Source organism: Triticum dicoccoides, chromosome 5B (genome assembly GCF_002162155.2).
Source record: "Triticum dicoccoides isolate Atlit2015 ecotype Zavitan chromosome 5B, WEW_v2.0, whole genome shotgun sequence".
Taxonomy (NCBI): Eukaryota; Viridiplantae; Streptophyta; class Magnoliopsida; order Poales; family Poaceae; genus Triticum; species Triticum dicoccoides.
In genome coordinates this window covers 334,993,088-335,012,167 of record NC_041389.1, presented here as the reverse complement: position 1 = coordinate 335,012,167, position 19,080 = coordinate 334,993,088, and the positions used below count along the sequence as shown (strand labels likewise).

Sequence of the window (19,080 nt, the reverse complement as noted above, 5' to 3'; positions counted from 1 at the left end):
CCGGGACTGCTTTAAAGTTTGTGCGACCAAATGTCTGTTGGGGTGTAGTGTGAAAGTCCGGGACTGCTTTAAAGTTTGTGCGACCAAATGTCTGTTGGGCCGGCGAGACTACCAAACGAGGTCCTAAAAAAAAGACTACCAAACGAGTTTCCGTACCCTGGAAATAGAAATATTGTTGCGTCACTCACCGAAGAAATATTGGTCTGTCGCTCACCAGTCAGGAAAAGAACAGAGGTCAGCAGCATCTACTGTTCGCAAGCCCGTCATCACTCATCAGCAACCACGCCATCGTCCTTGCCTGTTCCTTCTATCCATCCGTTCCGTTCTCCCTTCTCCATCCCATGTAACAAAATCAGCTCAGCTCAGCGACAACAGCGGCGGATGATGAGAGCTCCTCCTCGGCTACTGTCGCCTCCTTCCTCCGCCACGGCTCCTCACCTCCTCCTCTACGCCTCCTCCGCGGTCTGCCGCCTCCCTCCCTCCGCGGCCGCCGTCGCCCGCTCCGTCTCCGTCTCCACCACCGTCGTCGACGCCCCGGCCGCCGCCGCCGAGCCGGGCTCCTCCGCCACGCCGCGACGCCGCCTCATCCTCCTCCGCCACGGGGACAGCGCGGTTGGGGAGCGCTTCACCAGAGGTATATATATCGTACGTGGCAGGCAGAATCGTTCAAAGAGTGTAGGTGCGCAGCTTCTTTGATGACTTTTCCGTTCAAAGAGTTGCCTGGGGCACTTGAGCTCCCAATACTTTGGGGGTACTATCAATTAACTCTCACATTTGGTAACATCATTGGTGCTTTGGGAGTTTGGGTGTCGTAGAAGTTATGGAGTGGAATGTAACACTGTGACTATTAAGATACACTATACTTGTAGTCTGTTATACTTGAGTTAACATGTCGGGCTAAAATTCACGATATTATGAGTAAGGGGTTTCGTAAATTAGTTGGACGTCGAGCACGAAATGAGAAATCAGGGATCAAGAACATTAAACGGGGTCAGCGTGTTTTTATGCGACAGGCTTCAGTCAGCATTTTAGTCTGGTTCTATGTGCCATTTTACAATTTTAATCAGTAATTTAATTTAATTCTTCTCTTTACTTTTCGCACGATATTGTGGTACTCTTGTTTAGCTGCAGTGCTAAAAGAAACATAGATGCATTCCCTCTTTGTGGTCGCTGGCCTTTTGCTTCATTCTTGAAAACATCATCTCATATTGCCATCAATGACAGATCATGACAGGCCACTGAGCAAAGCTGGAAGAGCTGATGCAATAAGCGTTTCTGATAAATTCCATCAGATGGGATGGATACCTGAGCTTATCCTATGCAGGTACATCCTTGTCTTGTGCAGAACAATGTGTACACAGAATAGGGTTTAATGACAGCAGTAGGCGTGTAATGTAGGAACACTTCAAGGTCCAATTTGGTTGCCCTCGTATTTGTTACTAATTGTGTTGGTGGGTCTCGCAGTTTTAGAAAACTGAAACTGAGGTCCCATTAGAATGCTGGACTTTCACATTAACCAGTTCTTTCCCAGTGGGATAGGGAAATTTTTGGGTTCTAATTTCTAAATGGGGTCTGAAATTATGTATTCAAGCCACAAGTGTAAATGTTGTTTCTCCGTGATTCACTTAGATAAGCAGTGGATAATGACATATATTACATCGAAATGAACATATTACAAGTGTTACTTTCTATTCTTTAGTTTCATCTTTTTGTGCTATTTAACTTTTGGAGAGACCGAGAGATACTTTCATTTGAAAGTGCCAAATTGTAAGCTATGTCTATGAAGATGACGTAAAATCACCTACTTTGATTTACTCATATGTGCCTTAATGGAGCATGTCATGTCATTCATACCTTCCTAAACTGTTTGTGAACACAGTGATGCAACTCGTACAAAGGAAACTCTTCAGATCATGCAAGAGCATGTTCAAGGATTGTCTCAAGCACTTGTGCATTTCATCCCAAGTTTCTACTCGATTGCTGCAATGGATGGTCAAACTGCCGAGCACTTGCAAAAGGCAATTTGTGAATATTCAACTGATGAGATACTAACGGTGATGTGAGTCTGCTATTATTTGTTCTTCATTATGCTATGTTCTCGGAAGTATGCTCAGACTACATAGTCATTTCCTTCTAAGCACCTGTGCATGATATCTCTGAGAGTTGCTAGGCCTGTTTTTGATGATTTTGTAGAATAAAATTTCAGGTGCATGGGACATAATAAAGGATGGGAAGAAGCAGCCTCTATGTTTTCTGGTGATTCAGTGGTGCTCAAGACGTGTAATGCTGCATTGCTAGAAGCTGCTGGGAAATCATGGGTTGAGGTTAGTATTATTCTGATGCCTGTGCTTCTCTTTTTAACCCCTTCATAGTACTGCGATGTGCCTACCATCATCATGGTTGCCAACAATGCCAATCCAAAAACTGATTGTGCAAATGTATAAATTACTCTAATCCTATATTTTTCCTATACAGTTACTGATTTTTAGCTAATGTAGAATTTTAAATGATGCAAGCAGACTATTCACTGGTGATTTTCAGCTAGGTGGATCCTTTAATTCTGCAGTCCGTAAACTAATATAAGAGTGTTTAGATCACTATTTTAGTGATCTAAATGCTCTTACATTAGTTTACAGAGGGAGTACTTGTTATTGGTAGTCATTTAAAAAGCACACACTAAAGGCAATTTAGAAAGCCAAGTGACTAATGTTACTGTCTGTTTGAAGGATACCTGAATGAGACGACTCAGGAAAATAGAAAAGCTTTTGGCAGTACAAAGAATTTATGAAAATGCTTGTGTTTTTTCTTGAAAAGTATATTAGTCCATGTTCTGTGGCACATTCAAGCCCCCTATACTAAACTGAAGGGAAATCAAATCACCATGTTGCAAATCGAAATGGTCAAGTATTATCATCATATGTGAAGCATTTTAGAAACAATGACCAGTTTCATGCTGCATTGGTTTCAATTTCATACCCAACTCATAATCGAACAGCTCCATACTCTTCTCCATCAAACAAAATGATGAATAGCTTCATAGTGCACCATTTTTCATGAAATAAAAATGCAGATAAATTGGTTGCAATTTGACCGATTTTCAATCGTCATGATATGCAGGCTTTTTCGCAGGCTGGCCTTGGGGGGTGGAAGCTTCATGGCATTGTAAAGCCATAAAGTGATAAAACATTGTAGCTAAAGCTAGATGCAATTTTCGTAGCATTTTTGTTCTCATTTTGTCTCGTGCAGCTATGATTGAATGTTGTTGAAGTTATTGATGCGCATAGATAGATGAGATCAATGCACTTCACCAAACGTGACAAGACTTACAAAAGAACCACATCGCTCTTGGCCAGGGTGGTTCTTTTTTTTTTTGGGAGGAAACTTCTGATCTATCCATCATGCCATGGCATGGCCGTAAAGAACACAAAAGTAACAAAAATTAAATCCATGTATGTAGACCAGCTAGCGACGACTACAAGCATTGGAGAGAACCGGAGGTGCGTCGCTGTCATTGCCCCTTCCTCATTTTAGCCGGACCAAACTTGTTTAATAGACAGTTGAAAAGTCATCGTGCCAAGGACTCACAAGAACGGCAACCATGAACGTTGAAGAGAAGTATAGCTCGAAAGGATCCGACCTGTAAACATACAAACAAAGACTAATCCAAGTAGATCTCCCGAAGACTGGCACCTAACGAATCTTGCGAAATCTGCCGAAGACACACTTTCACATGTCCTCCGATGACGCTAGACACACTTCCACATGCCCTTCCACGACATTAGACGCGTTACCGTTACGGAGGCTAGGCGGGGAGAAACTTATTTCATCCTCAGGAAGCCGCCACCGCCTCGTCTTCAAACTTTAAATGAACTCATAAAAACACCTAAAAACAAGCAAGATCCCTCCCGCACCCAGGGTTGTTCGATTACGAGTTGGTGTAAGGTAGATCTTTCCTTTGTCCAAGGATGGCAGCTCCATACCCATGGAGTATGGAGCTGTTCGATTATGAGTTGTTTTTTTTCTTTTTGGGCATAGATACATAGAAATAAATATTTGATGTTGTCTTTTACGTCTTCTGGTTAGCAGATAATTTTTGCTGCAGCCAAGTATCTGTCGGACAGAGATTTTTTTTAGAACGAAGGCTCAAGGAGAGTCCGACTTTGAATTAACAAAGCCATCAACCGGCCAGGGATTACACAAGGCCACCAATACAACCAACGAAAAACAGAAAGGAAAATAAACTGCAGGTACACGGTGATGCCGAAGCAGCTTACAAGCACCAAAGACTACATGCCCTATAAAAGTAAACAGAGAAGCACTAGCATATAGTCAACGGAGTCCTCCAAGTGGACTATAGACAGTAGGACAAACAGAGGGGAGCTTCGGGCAGCCATTGCCCAACGTCGATGGACCGAGCCCTCATCTACCCTGGAAGGTGCACATCGAAAACCAAGCCGCTCCTCTCCAAATCCGGAGGGGACCCCTGCCCCTCGCCTTGGCTCGAAAGGCGCCGGACCGCCGGAAGATGGAATTGCCCTCCCTAGAGCAAGGAAAGGGCATGATTCTGTGCACCAAGGAGATACTCAGCTCGACACGCCGCTGCACGAAGGGAACCAGAAGAGTCCACACCGCAGCCCACTGCTACAAGCACGAAGAGGAAAAACTGCACAATGGAGCTGTCACTGAACAAACAAACAACAAGGAGAAATGGAGCCTCCATAACTGGATCAGATACAAAGCATCATGCTCCAAATCCCTCGCCGAAGACGCAGCCACCCAGCCACCACCGCCCAGCACCACAGCACACTCCCACCTTGCCCAAGCCGGCACCTTCAAGAAGGAGGCGGCGCACGCTGCACCGTTGTCGACCTGTCTCGGCAAGACATGGGATTTCTCCCGGGCATGGAGCGGGAGGGAGAGGGCACGAAACTCGACGGCGCCTCCAAGGAGGGGAGCGGCACCGGTCGGTGTCGCCGCCGTCGTGGCTAGAGCACCCCAGCCAAGGATTTCTCCCGATTCGAACCGCATCTCCGGGCAGCCCAACGCCGGATCCGGCGGCCAGAGGCTACCGACGACCAGATCCGGCGGGGCAGAGTGCTGCGTGGGGGAAGGGGCCGCCTTCAGATCCAGCCGCGGGCGAGGGGAGCGCCGCACCCGCCGCGACCGGCGACAACTCCCACCGTCCCTCGCCACCCTCGCGGCCAAGGGAACGGAGGGTCACCACCTGCGGCGCCGCTTGCAGGGAGACAGCGCCGCCTCGCCACCCGAGGCCGCCGCCTCGGCGTCCGGAGCCCTCCGATTGGGAGCAGCAAATCCTCGCCGCCGCCGTCCTTGACGACCCCGCGGGCGGCGCCGGAGATCCCCTCGGGCGGCGGCGAGGGGGGAGGGGGGAGGCGGGAGGGGAGGTTCGGCGGCTAGGGTTCGGCGCCGCCCGAGTCGCCCCAAGCGGAGCGACACGGGGGCCCTGTTAAACTTTCCCCCGAAAATCAGAATTCAAAGCGCCTTGCCCACAGCAAGGCACGGCGTAACTGGCGGGCAGGCAGCCGTTGGATGCAGGGGGGCGGCTCAGATTGAGTGATGTAACGCGAAACACTATAGCTGACACTGTAGACCAGGGGTACTGTGAATAATCTCCTGTAGACGAGTCACTGTAGCTTGGGGTACTGTTCACGCGGATCTGTCCGTTGAGCCTCGACCGGACGGTGTGGAGAGGGGAGCCAGTCACTGTACTGTTCACCGGTGACTTGCTCACAACAAGTCACTGGATCTCAATCCATATCTGTAGTCCAATCGTTGAATACCACAAATTAAATCTTAAATCCTACTCTAATTCCTACCAACATCTAGCAGCAGGATTTTAAGTGGCATGTGATGTTTACTGAAACACAATTTAAGGGACGACATTCAATTGGCGGCTATGACACGAGCGGTTGGCTATGTGAAAACCAATCAAAATGTAGGTTAGCATTCAAGCGAGCTGCTCAATGATATCATACTGAAGTCACACTCAATTTGTTCAAATACTGGTTGGGCGTTTCATATACATGCGCGCGGACGGAAAAGCCTACGGCAAGATTCAGCTGTGAACCGAGTTGCGGTGAAAAAAGGGTGTCGTGAAATGTGAGTTCCCCCACTTGAGCTGTCCAGCAGAGGTTTCACCCTCGTCCTTATCGTCATCGGCACAGCTCCTGCTTTGCCCGCGCCCATGGTTTGGCTTTAGCGCAACTTGTCTGTTAGCCATAGCCAGGTGCCCTGCTCCGAGGGAGGAGCCAGACTGGCCACTTGGCGGGACAAGATGCTCCCACTTGGCCGTACAAATCGACAGGAAATCGACTGAGCGAGCTAGATTCAAGGAATCGTTGTTCAAGGCGGTGTGTACGCGGTTGGAGCAGGTGACTATGGAGGTTTTCACCCAACATAGGTGGCAGCATAACCTTCGGATTGGTCCATCTCACCTTTCGACATAGGCACGGTGTCGGTCTATAGGACTCTACTATTGTTGATTTGTCGGTTTTTGTTTTCTTCTGGTTATCAGACTTTTGGTGTTCGGCTATGTACATCCTAGTTATGCAGAGGTCGGGTGTTGCTCATAATGCTTTGTATCCACTTGATGCTACATTTTGAGTTAATAAAATCGCCCTTTATCAAAAAAGATTCAAGGAACCATCTAAGCCAAAAGTTCATTTTTTTGGCGGGAAGTTAATGCTACTGTTTTCTACTAAAGAACACTCCCTCCATTCCATAATGTACTGCGCCCGCGTATTCCGAGAACTAAGTTTGATCATAAATTTAACCAACGAGACCGACTGCGGCGGGAGCAAAAATCATACCAACGAATTCACATTTCGATACGAATTCAGTGGTATATATTTTAGCTCCCGCTGCAGTCGGTCTTGTTCACTAAATTTATGGTCAAATTTAGATCTCGAAAAGCGCGGACACACTACATTGTGAAATGAAGGAAGTACTACAGTACAATATGCGAAGTTGAGAAAGCATTGTACAGTACAATATACTAAGTTTTCCATATGGCCGCCGACAGCATCTGCGGTATTGAACCAATAATATGAATGAAAGGCATTTATTTGACAAAGCAGACCACCGGTCTAGTGTTATCAGGCTAACCGTAACGGGAGTATCCTAACTAGTGAGTATTATGCAGGACGAGTGTTGAATATTATATTATGATACGGTATCATAATAAATTCTATGCTAATGTGTCATGCATATTAATAAATAAGGACATATGATATTAACTTATGATACTATGCACTATGAAATGATACTTCTTCTATTTTTATTTACTCTGCATACTAGAGTTGACTGAAGTCAAACTTTGTAAACTTTGACCAAGTTTATAGAAAACAATATAAATATTTATCATAACAAATTTATATGATGTAAAAGTATAGTCAATAATAAATTAAGGGTGTTGATTTGTTATGGTATATGTTAATATTTTTGTTTATAAACTTTGCTAAAGCTTACAAAACATGACTTCGATCAAAGCTAACACGCAGACTAAATAAAGATGGAGGAAGTATCATATGTGTGATATTAATATATGATACTCTTCACCACGACCAGCCTCATACGAGTAGTCGACACTAGAGATTTATGGTACTCCCTCGGTTTCTTTTTACTTTGCATATAAGATTTGGTCAAAGCCAAACTTCGAACAGTTTGACTAGCTTTTTTGGAAAATATATCAACATTCACACTATCAAATATTATTTGATGCCTGATGAAACTAATCTTCATAATGTATAACTTTAGTATTGTACATGTTGATATATTTTACTATAAAATTAGTCAAACTTTGTAAAGTTTGACTTTGACCAAATCTTATATGCAGACAAAAAAACGGAGAGAGTACTACAAACACTAGAAACGGGAGTAACGATCATTGAACGGGAGGTGCAAGCCGTACGGAGTAATTAGCAAGAATGGTACGACCAGTTGTCCCAGTTGAGCGTAAATCTCCGTCGCTGCTGCCAGCGCCAGTTGCCTGGTTCAGTGGCTCCGGCCTTGTTTGAATCGGATCCCTATCTCCACTTGCTGGTCACTGGCCTGCTCCTCTTGGTGTGCGCTCGACAAGCCTTATCCCACTTGTCGCACAATGTTCCAGAAACTTCGAGCCAAGTAGAGTAGGAAGCAACACATCCTACTCGGACAGTTATCCAGCATAAAGTTTTGTCGAAGGATTCTCGGAGATGCTATGCAATACAGGCCAGGTGCAGAAATGGAAATGATCTACTGCGATGAGTGATGCTTTACGTTTCACCTGACCTCTATATAAGGCCGACGTGCTACGCGAAGAAACACATAGCCTTCCTTCGACAACACAAACAGCGATACCTGAAACAACAAACATTGATTCCCCGTACACGATGTGCGGAGGGAAGTTCGCCACCAACGACCGCGGCAAGCGGCGTCCCGGCCAAGCCCTGTCGGCGGCGGCGGGGAAGGCGAAAATGCGCGGCAGCTGGACGACGGATGAGGATTCTGACGACTGGGAGGCCGCCTTCCGGGAGTTCATGGCCGCCGACGACGGCGACGTCCGCAATGAGCCGCTCCCCACAGGCATCATGGCATCCTGCGAGCTATACCGCTCGCCGGCCATGGCGAGGCCGAAGCGGCGCAGGGCGAGCCCTAGCCACCCGTACCGCGGCATCCGGCAGCGGGCGTGGGGGAGGTGGTCGGCGGAAATCCGCGACCCCATCAAGGGCGCTCGCGTCTGGATCGGCACCTTCGACACGGCCGCGGAGGCCGCGCGCGCCTACGACGCCGAGGCGCGGCGCATCCACGGTAGAAAGGCCAGGACCAACTTCCCTGCAGCGCCGGCGGCGCCGTGCAGCCATCGTCCTGGGCCGTCTTGTTGCAGCACCGATGACGGCGCCGACAACGTGGCCCGTGCGACGGAGAGCGCCTCGTCGTCGTCCAAGCATGTCCACGGGATTGCGCCTTCCGACGCGCGCATACTGCTGGAATGCTGCTCGGACGACGTCATGGAGAGCCTCCTCGCCGGCTCCGACATGGCCGGCAACATGGACCTCCCGGAGCTTCCGGTTCCCGAGCTAACAATAACACATGCATCCGGTAGCAATTTTGTTAAAAACACTTTGTATGAAACATACACGTAAGTGCCCTAGACCCAGCCGCCGGGGGCGCACACTCCCTCCTCCCCTCCCTCCGCCGCCGTTGGGGGACGTCGCTGGTCTAAGCCCGAGGGCCGACGGCGGTGGCGGAGGACATCGCCTCTCTCCCGCCGATCTGGGGTTGTGCGGGGCCCCAAATCATGTGGAGGTGCGCCCGATCCGATCGGCAACGACGATGGTTGAAGCGCGGCGGCGTCGGAGGCGGCACGGGCTGCGGACGCGACGGCCAGCCTTGTTCAGGCGGCAGCGGCGGCGCGCCATCTCCTTTGGATCGGCGGCGGCGGCATGGAGGGCCTGGTGGTCGCGTCGGCGGCACCTCCGATCAGATCTGTTCTACCGATGCACTCGGCGGTGATGGTCATCTCTTTCGTCAGGGGCGGTCGCCCTGCGGCTGGGTGGTCGGATCTCGAGGTTCGTCATCTAGTCCCGGCTACGAGTCACGAAGACATAGTTGCCGGTGAAAACCAAGCTGTTGGCGGGCGATGATGGCGTTTTGCGCCGTTATCTTGATGAAGCCATCGTCGTGTAACTGTTGTCGACTCACTCATGCTGCTTCGGGGGAAACCCTAGGATCTGGTCTTACAGTCGGCCGATGGCGGTATTATGGTATCGTTTCTCTCTTGGGAGCATTGTTTGTGGAGCAGCGCTGGAAGACAGAGGCAGGCGATGGAGTGACTTCGTCTTGCATGGAGCTTCGGTGGAGCTGTCAAGTCATGCCTGACCGATAGGTGCTACGCTGAGTCATGCCTGGTTGGCAGGTGCTACGCACGACAAATCTTCTAGAGTCTTCGCGTCTGGACGGACGAGCATAGGACGATGGTGCCGTTGGGCGCCGTGGTGGTGTCGACGGATGTCCGGACTGGCAAGGTTGATGCGGATCTCTCTCCAGAAGATGAGTCAGTGATCTGATGATGATGTCGGCTTCTAAAACGTGTGAATGTGGTGTGCGCTTTAGGCAAGCTGCACCGGCTGTTTATTCTGAATTTCTGATACATTATGTGGATGGATAGGCGACGACACCGATTTAGATATAAGGAGTGAGAGCACTCTGCATTATCGAGTTGCAGGTGTGAGTGGTGTCTTTGGACAGATTGATGTATTGTCCTTGTTAGACCTTTATGAAATAATTAATGAAGATGGCTGCATGTATCGATGCAGAGGCTGGGTGTTTAACCTCCTTTAAAAAAATGTGTTCGTAAGTGTGTCTGGTTTCTTTTCTGTCTTAGAACAGGAGAATGAGCAATTTTAATGAGCTTTGGTACATCTACCTTAATTTTTTTATGAGTGTGTTTGATTTTTTTTTTCATGGTAATACGTATCTCATTCATATCATAAAGAACAAAGTACAAGTCACGTAAGAATCGACATAACAAAACTGAAAAGATAGCAGAACATCTCTGAGCTTGACACTAAGGTCCGTCACCTGCCTCCGGCATCACCACAGCAGGCACAGAAGAAAAGAATGACGGATCACCTCCTCATCCGAGCTCGACGCGGCTTCATCGCTGATATGCAGCTTTGCGGACCTCCAAGGTGGCTCACCAAAAGTGAAGCCATTGCCGTTGAACGAATCAGACCGGGGCAACACCCCGAACACGCCATCAAACTCCAGATCTGGCACCCCACCACGACTAAGACGCCGAAGGAGGAAACCATACCTGCCATCCACCAACCACGAACCCAACACATGTTCCGTCTTCCAGATGTCGTCGATGCAGACCACAATCTACATCCGCTCCTGGACTATCTCCCAAGCTCCACGCCGACGCTGGAGCAAACGTCGTCGCAACGACGGAGCCCGAGGACACAGGTCCACCACGAGGATACAGCCGCCGCCACGCGATCCTTGCTTGAACAGACTGATTTCCAGATCCATCCCCAACCATAGGACCGATAGCCTCGTCAGAAAAGGATCCGAAGAATATTTATTCAGCGTCGTCATCGTCGTCGCCGAAGCAAAGGCGATGAACAACCTAAAAACCTAGACTACGGATGAGTAAAAACGATCCACACGCGTGGATCCGGCGACCCCCCTCACCACCGATGACCGAGGTCGCCGACAGAGGGGAGCCGCCGGAAAACGGCGTTGGAAGATCGGCCTCTGGCGGCGGCTAGGGTTACAGCCGCTAGTGTGTTTGATTGATTGCACCGGTTTTCGATGGTTGCATTAGAAAATTGAGTAGACTGGTTGAGAATATACAGGGTAAAATACTACACTTGTATATTGTTTGGTTGCATGCATATAAAGTCTCCGCGTCGTGAAAACACCCGGTATTTGGTAGCCTACCTCACATGATGATTACGAGTTAACTACTACACTTAAACCACAGCACCTCGGCCAGCGTTGTACGGTGACAACGCCGTCGTGAAGCACCACGGTAGTTCCTCGGAGGCCACTGGCTGAAGTCGCCGCCGCCACCGCATGTCGCTCAGCTCCGTGTCCAGGCTGCCCAACAGGTCCTGCTGCTGCTGCGTCAGCGAGGATTGCAGCACTAGCCTCCGGGCAGACGATTAGTAGGTGCGTGGACACAAACAGGTCGTGGATGTTGTTGCCGCCAGTCCCTCGCCGCTGGAGCTTTCTCTCTCGCATGAACGTAGAAGAAAGAAGGAAGAGGAACGATGCAATGGACACAACAAGCTTTACCCGGCGCACGTACGCTGCCGGCCGCACGAACAGCCGATCGTTTTCATTCCTGAGCTCGAACTCAGCCACCGGACAACAACGAGTACACAGAGGGCCTTTTATACCCAAGCTACACACATCAGGCTAGCTACCACACGCAAGCACGCATGCATCCACCGCAGCGAAAGCTAACTACATGCACGCATGCAGCCCACGACCCGGCTGCATGACGCCCGCGCCTGCCGAGTCCACGATCCGCACGGCGTGACCAACTAACTGCATGCAACTAGACGGAGCGCCCACGCAACGCCCGCCCCGCGCTCCTCAGCTCCCGCGCCCGCCGCGCACGCACGCCAACGGGATACGACTGGTTCCAGCGCCTGGCGTGGTCACACCTCGCGCGTCCGTCTAACCAACACACACACACACGACCCCGCCGCGCACCCGCCGCGCCCGACACGCCCGGCGCAATCGTGGTGGCTTATGCCCAACACTCACCCCTCTTAGCCACGAATTACAGCAGGTGAGTTCATCGTCGTCGATGTCGCCATGGCCGTCGCATCGCACCGCTGCGGCCTCCGCCATGCCGTCGACGTCGTTGTAGCCGCCGCCGTCCTGACGTCGCTGCCACGCCTGCCACCGTGCCGCCGTGCCCTTCGCGTGCACTCCCCACGTCCCCGCGCTCCCGGCCCGCGCTCCCGCGCGCACGTACGCTATCTGCGCAACTAGGTCCAGTGCCTCGACGCGGTCCACTCCCGCGGTCCCGACGCGTCTGGTGCGCACCCATAACATGCACCGGTCGCGCCCGGCTCGCCACCGCGTCTTATTGCTCTGCACCGCCGTGCCGTCAACCGTAGCGCAGCGCCTCCACGGTCGTCGCGCCGAGCCGCCGCGGCCTCTGCGACACCACGCAGGTCCTTCGCGACCTCCTCGTCTCCGCGACCGCCACTGCTCGCCGCGCGCACGGCATCACGCCACACCGCCGTGGACTCGCCGCGCGCATGGCATCACGCCACACCGCCGTGGACTCGCCGCGCGTTGCCGACGCCACGCGCTCGCCGTACGCCCGGCATCACGCCACACCGCCGTGGACTCGCCGCGCGTTGCCGAGATCTTCATGTCCGCCGCGCGCCACGGCCGCCCCCCGAACCTGTGGCTCTGAATACCAAATGTTGTTGCCGCCAGTCCCTTGCCGCCGGAGCTTTCTGTCTCTCTCTCTCTCCCTCGCACAAACGTAGAAGAAAGAAGGAAGAGGAGCGATGCAGTGGACACAACAAGCTTTACGCGGCGCACGTACGCCGCCGGCCACACGAACAGCCGATCGTTTTCATTCCTGAGCTCGAACTCAGCCACCGGACTACAACGAGTACACAGAGGGTCTTTTATACCCAAGCTACACACATCAGGCTAGCTACCACACGCAAGCACACATGCATCCACCGCAGCCAGAGCTAACTACATGCACGCATGCAGCCCACGACCCGGCTGCATGACGCCCGCACCTGCGGAGTCCACGATCCGCACGGCGCGACCAACTAACTGCATGCAACTAGACGGAGCGCCCACACAATGCCTGCCCCGCGCTCTTCAGCTCCCGCGCCCGCCGCGCACGCACGCCAACGGGACGCGACTGGTTCCAGCGCCTGGCGCGGCTACACCTCGCGCGTCTATATAACCAACACACACACAAACACATGACCCCGCCGTGCACCTGATGACTCACAAGTGTAGGGGATCAATCGTAGTCCTTTTGATAAGTAAGAGTGTCGAATCCAACGAGGAGTAGAAGGAAATGATAAGCGGTTTTCGGTAAGGTTTTCTCTGCAAGCACTGAAATTATAGGTGGTAGATAGTTTTATGGTAAGATAAATAGTAACAAGTAACAAGTAAATAAAGTAAATAAAGTGCAGCAAGGTGGCCCAATCCTTTATGTAGCAAAGGATAAGCCTGGACAGTTTCTAATAATAAGAAAGAAGCTCCCGAGGACACATGGGAATTATCGTCAAGCTAGTTTTCATCACGTTCATATGATTCGCGTTTGGTATTTTGATAATTTGATATGTGGGTGGACCAGTGTTTGAGTACTGCCTTTACTTGGACAAGCATCCCATTTATGATTAACCCCTATTGCAAGCGTCCACAACTACATAAGAGGTATTAAGGTAAACCTAACCACAGCAATAAACATATGGCAAAGCATATTCATGTTCATAATCAGAGGGGTAATAATATGCATAAAGGATCTAAACATATGATCTTCCACCAAGTAAACCAATTAGCATCAACTACAAGGAGTAATCAACACTACTAGCAACCCACATGTACCAATTTGTGGTTTTGATACAAGATTGGATACAAGAGATGAACTAGGGTTTTGAGAGGAGATGGTGCTGGTGAATATGTTGATGGGGATTGACCCCCTCCCAATGAGAGGATCGTTGGTGATGACGTTGGTGATGATTTCCCCCTCCCGGAGGGAAGTGTCCCCGGCAAAACAGCTCCGCCAGAGCCCTAGATTGGTTCCGCCAAGGTTCCGCCTCGTGGCGGCGGAGTTTCGTCCCGTAAGCATGCCCACGCTTTTTTTCAGGGTAAAAGCTCTGATATAGCAAAAGATGGACACCGGGGGCCCACCAGTGGGTCCAGGAGACAGGGGCACACCCAGTAGGGGGGAGGCGCGCCCTCCACTCTCCTGGACAGGGTATGGGCCCCCTGGTGTATTTCTTTCCTCCAATAATTCTTATTAATTCCAAAAAGATGTTTCGTGGAGTTTCAGGATTTTTGGAGCAGTGCAGAATAGGTTTCCAACATTTGCTCCTTTTCCAGCCAGAATTCCAGCTGCCGGCATTCCCCCTCTTCATGGTAAACCTTGTAAAATAAGAGAGAATAGCCATAAGTATTGAGATATAATGTGTAATAACAGCCCATAATGCAATAAATATTGATATAAAAGCATGATGCAAAATGGACGTATCAACTCCCCCAAGCTTAGACCTCGCTTGTCCTCAAGCGGAAGCTGAGGTCGAAAAATATGTCCACATGTTTAGAGATAGAGGTGTCGATAAAAATAAAATATGGACATGAGGGCATCATGATCATTCTTATAACAGCAACATATAAAGATTTTATCATATGATTTCTTATGCTCAAGTAACAATCAATTCACAATGTCAAGTATGGTTCAAAAACTTCATTGAGAACTAACAAACTACAATCTCAGTCTGAAGCAATTGTAATTTACCATAACATCAGAAAGAGTCAACAATAGAGCTTTTCAGCAAGTTCACATACTCAACTATCTTGTAGTCTTCTATAATTGCTAACACTCACGCAATACTTGTGGTTATGGAGTTTCAGTCGGACACTGAGAAAGATAGGGGCTTATTGTGTTGCCTCCCAACGTATTCACCTTTAGGTGATGTCAACAATAATAGCCCATGCTAACTTACATGCAATTGGATATATATATCATGATCTTTCAGACACGAGGAGCTTGCCAAAGGATAAAATGAAAAAGAGAAAGGTGTGGATCACCTTGACTCAAGCATAAAGTAAAAACATAAAGTAAAAGATAGGCCCTTCACAGAGGGAAGCAGAGGTTGTCATTGCGTTTAGGGTTGATGCACAAAATCTTAATGCAAAAGAACGTCACTTTATATTGCCCCTTGTATGTGGACCTTTATTATGCAGTCCATCGCTTTTATTACTTCCACAACAAGATCATACAAAGCTTATCTTCTCTGCACTAATAAGTCATACATATTTAGATAGCAATTTTTATTGCTTGCAACATGACAACTTACTTGAAGGATCTTACTCAATCCATAGGTATGTATGATGGACTCTCATGGCAAAACTGGGTTTAAAGATATTTGGAAGCACAAGTAGTATCTCTACTTGGTGCAAGGAATTTGGCTAGCATGAGGGGGAAAGATAAGCTCAACATGTTTGGAAGGTCATGATAATATACTTTAACTGAGATGTCGGAAAACATAAACCATTACGTTGTCTTCCTTGTCCAACGTCAACTCTTTTAGCATGTCATACTTAATGAGTGCTCCCAATTATAAAAGGTGTCCAAGATAATATATTTATATGTGAACCCCTGTTTCCTTATCACCTCCTATTAATTGCAACGATGACCAAGGCTAAGTTTATCAACTCTCAACAATTTTTATGCCTCATACTTTCTATGTGTGAAGTCATCACTATTCATAAGATCAATATGAACCCTTTTATTCTTTCTACTTTCTCAAGATCATAGCAACATAGCAAAGCCCTTGACTCAACACTAATCTTTATTATAGATAGCTCACGGACTCGATTACAAAAAGAGATCACAAAGCAAAACTCAAAACTACTTGATATCAAAACTTTGATCTACTAGATCAAGATACTACTAAAAGGATCGAACTAAATAAAACGGTAAAGATAGGAGTGTGGTGGTGATACGATACCGGGGCATCTCCCCCAAGCTTGGAAATTGCCAAGGGGAGTGCCCATACCCATGTGATTATGTCCTCGGAGGTGATGAAGGTGGTGATGATGACGGTGGATAATCGCACATTGAGCGTAAAAGCTCCTCCAACTTGCGGATAATGCCCTTGAGTCCGGCGATATGATCCTTCAATAGGATATTCTCCTGTGTGAGATACTTGTTATGTATGCGAGCTAACTCGATCATCTTGAAAGCTTCAATCTCTGTTGGAGTGAAAAGGTGAGGTAAAGGTTGAGGGATGTCTTCTTCTTTCACCGCCGGAGTTTGAACCTCCATGGCCTTCTTGATCCCTTCATCCTTGTTGATCTCTTTTGGTTCTTCTCTTTTTAGCTCTATCTTCAATAGCCAAGCATCCTTGTCTTCATTATTGGAGGAGGGTGACGTCATGGTGCTCTTAATCTGCAATATAGACAGCTCAAAACGAAAACAGAGGATATTTGCGTGATACGGTGGTCAAAACCTTCGGGAGTATATATAATGAATTTTTTTCTGACCAAAATATGTAATGTGCAAGAAAACGGAGTCCGGGAGGCACACGAGGTGCCCACGAGACAGGGTGGCGCGCCCAGTAGGGGGGGCACCCTCCACTCTCGTGGAGGCCTTGTGTCCTTTTCGGACTACTTCTTTCTTCCTAAAATTCTTAAATATTCCAAAACTGATAAAAATTGCCATTGGAGTTGTTTTGGAGTCGGTTTACTTACCGTACCACATACCTATTCCTTTTCGGAGTCTGGAACGTTCTGGAGAGTGTCCTTTATGTATTCCTCAGGGGTTACGGTTTCAATAATATTAGTTTCAACATTGATAGGATTACGTGAAATATAATGTTTAATTCTTTGACCGTTTACCACCCTTGGACTTGTGCCTTCAAAGTTGTTGATTTTTATAGCACCAGAACGATAGAACTCCTCAATAATGTAAGGACCTTCTCATTTTGAGAGAAGTTTTTCTGCAAAAAATCTTAAATGAGAGTTGAATAATAACACATAATCTCCTACGTTAAACTCACGCTTTTGTATCCTTTTATCATGCCAGCGTTTGACTTTTTCTTTGAATAACTTGGCATTCTCATAGGCTTGGGTTCTCCATTCATCAAGTGAGCTAATATCAAACGACCTCTTCTCACCGGCAAGTTTGAAGTCATAGTTGAGCTCTTTAATAGCCCAATATGCTTTATGTTCAAGTTCAAGAGGTAAATGACACGCTTTTCCATAAACCATCTTATATGGAGACATACCCATAGGATTTTTGTATGCAGTTCTGTAGGCCCATAATGCATCATCAAGTTTTTTGGACCAATTCTTTCTAGATCTATTCACAGTCTTTTGCAAAATTAATTTGAGCTCTCTATTGCTCAACTCTACTTGACCACTAGACTGCGGATGATAAGGAGATGCGATTCTATGATTAACATCATACTTAGCAAGCATCTTACGGAAAGCACCATGAATAAAATGTGAACTACCATCAGTCATAAGATATCTAGGGACTCCAAACCTCGGAAAAAAACTTCTTTAAGCATTTTAATAGAAGTGTTATGATCAACACTACTAGTTGGAATAGCTTCTACCCACTTAGTAACGTAATCAACGGCAACTAAAATATGTGTATAACCATTAGAGGCAGGAAAAGGTCCCATATAATCAAAGCCCCAAATATCAAACAGTTCAATAACAAGAGAGTAATTTATAGGCATTTCTTGACGTCTACTAATGTTACCTACTCTTTGACATTCATCACAAGATAAGACAAACTTACGAGCATCTTTGAAGAGAGTAGGCCAATAAAAACCAGATTGTAGTACCGTGTGTGCAGTCCTATCTCCAGCGTGGTGTCCTCCATAAGATTCAGAGTGACACTTGCGTAGAATCTGTTCCTGTTCATGCTCAGGCACACAGCGTCTAATAACACCATCTACTCCTTCTTTATAAAGGTATTGGTCATCCCAAAAGTAATGTCTTAAATCATAAAAGAACTTTTTCTTTTGCTGATATGTGAAACTAGGCGGTATAAATTTAGCAACAATGTAATTAGCATAATCAGCATACCAAGGAGCAGTACGAGAAGCATTAATGACCGCTAATTGTTCATCAGGAAAACTATCATCAATAGGCAGTGGGTCATCAAGAACATTCTCTAACCTAGACAAGTTATCTGCAACGGGGTTCTCAGCTCCCTTTCTATCAATAATGTGTAAATCAAATTCTTGGAGCAGGAGAACCCATCTAATGAGCCTAGGCTTAGCATCTTTCTTTTCCATAAGATATTTAATAGCAGCATAATTAGTGTGAATAGTAACTTTGGAATCAACAATATAAGGTCTAAACTTATCACATGCAAACACAACTGCTAAGAACTCTTTTTCAGTAGTAGCATAATTTCTCTGAGCAGTATCAAGAGTCTTACTAGCATACTGGATAACATTCAATTTCTTATCAACTCTTTGCCCTAGAATAGCACCTACAACATAATCACTAGCATCGCACATAATTTCAAAAGGTAAATTCCAATCAGGTGGCTGAACAATAGGTGCAGGGATCAAAGCTTTCTTAAGTATTTCAAATGGTTCTACACAATCATCATCAAATACAAAGGAATATCTTTTTGTAATAAATTAGTCAGAGGCCTAGAGATTTTAGAAAAGTCCTTAATGAACCTCCTATAAAAACTGGCATGACGAAGGAAACTTCTTATACCTTTTATGTCCTTGGGACATGGCATCTTTTCAATAGCATCAACTTTGGCTTTATCAACTTCAATACCTCTCTCAGAGATCTTATGCCCCAAGATAATGCCTTCATTAA

At 47.6% G+C, this 19,080-nt stretch overlaps 2 protein-coding genes across 2 annotated transcripts; both read left to right on the top strand.

Moving 5' to 3' along the window:
- Positions 1–252: 252 nt before the first annotated feature.
- On the top strand, positions 253–3,307 carry LOC119308760 (uncharacterized protein At3g52155, chloroplastic-like). Its single transcript, XM_037584902.1, has 5 exons — positions 253–634; positions 1,225–1,324; positions 1,880–2,059; positions 2,207–2,324; positions 3,118–3,307. Exons 1-5 carry the CDS (start codon positions 382–384, stop codon positions 3,172–3,174), a joined length of 708 nt encoding a protein of 235 aa, XP_037440799.1. The 5' UTR covers positions 253–381; the 3' UTR covers positions 3,175–3,307.
- A 5,044-nt stretch (positions 3,308–8,351) lies between these two features.
- Positions 8,352–10,312, top strand: LOC119305472 (ethylene-responsive transcription factor 1-like). The gene has a single exon (XM_037581982.1). The coding sequence runs from the start codon at positions 8,391–8,393 to the stop codon at positions 9,141–9,143; it is 753 nt and encodes a 250-aa protein (XP_037437879.1). The 5' UTR covers positions 8,352–8,390; the 3' UTR covers positions 9,144–10,312.
- Positions 10,313–19,080: the final 8,768 nt, after the last annotated feature.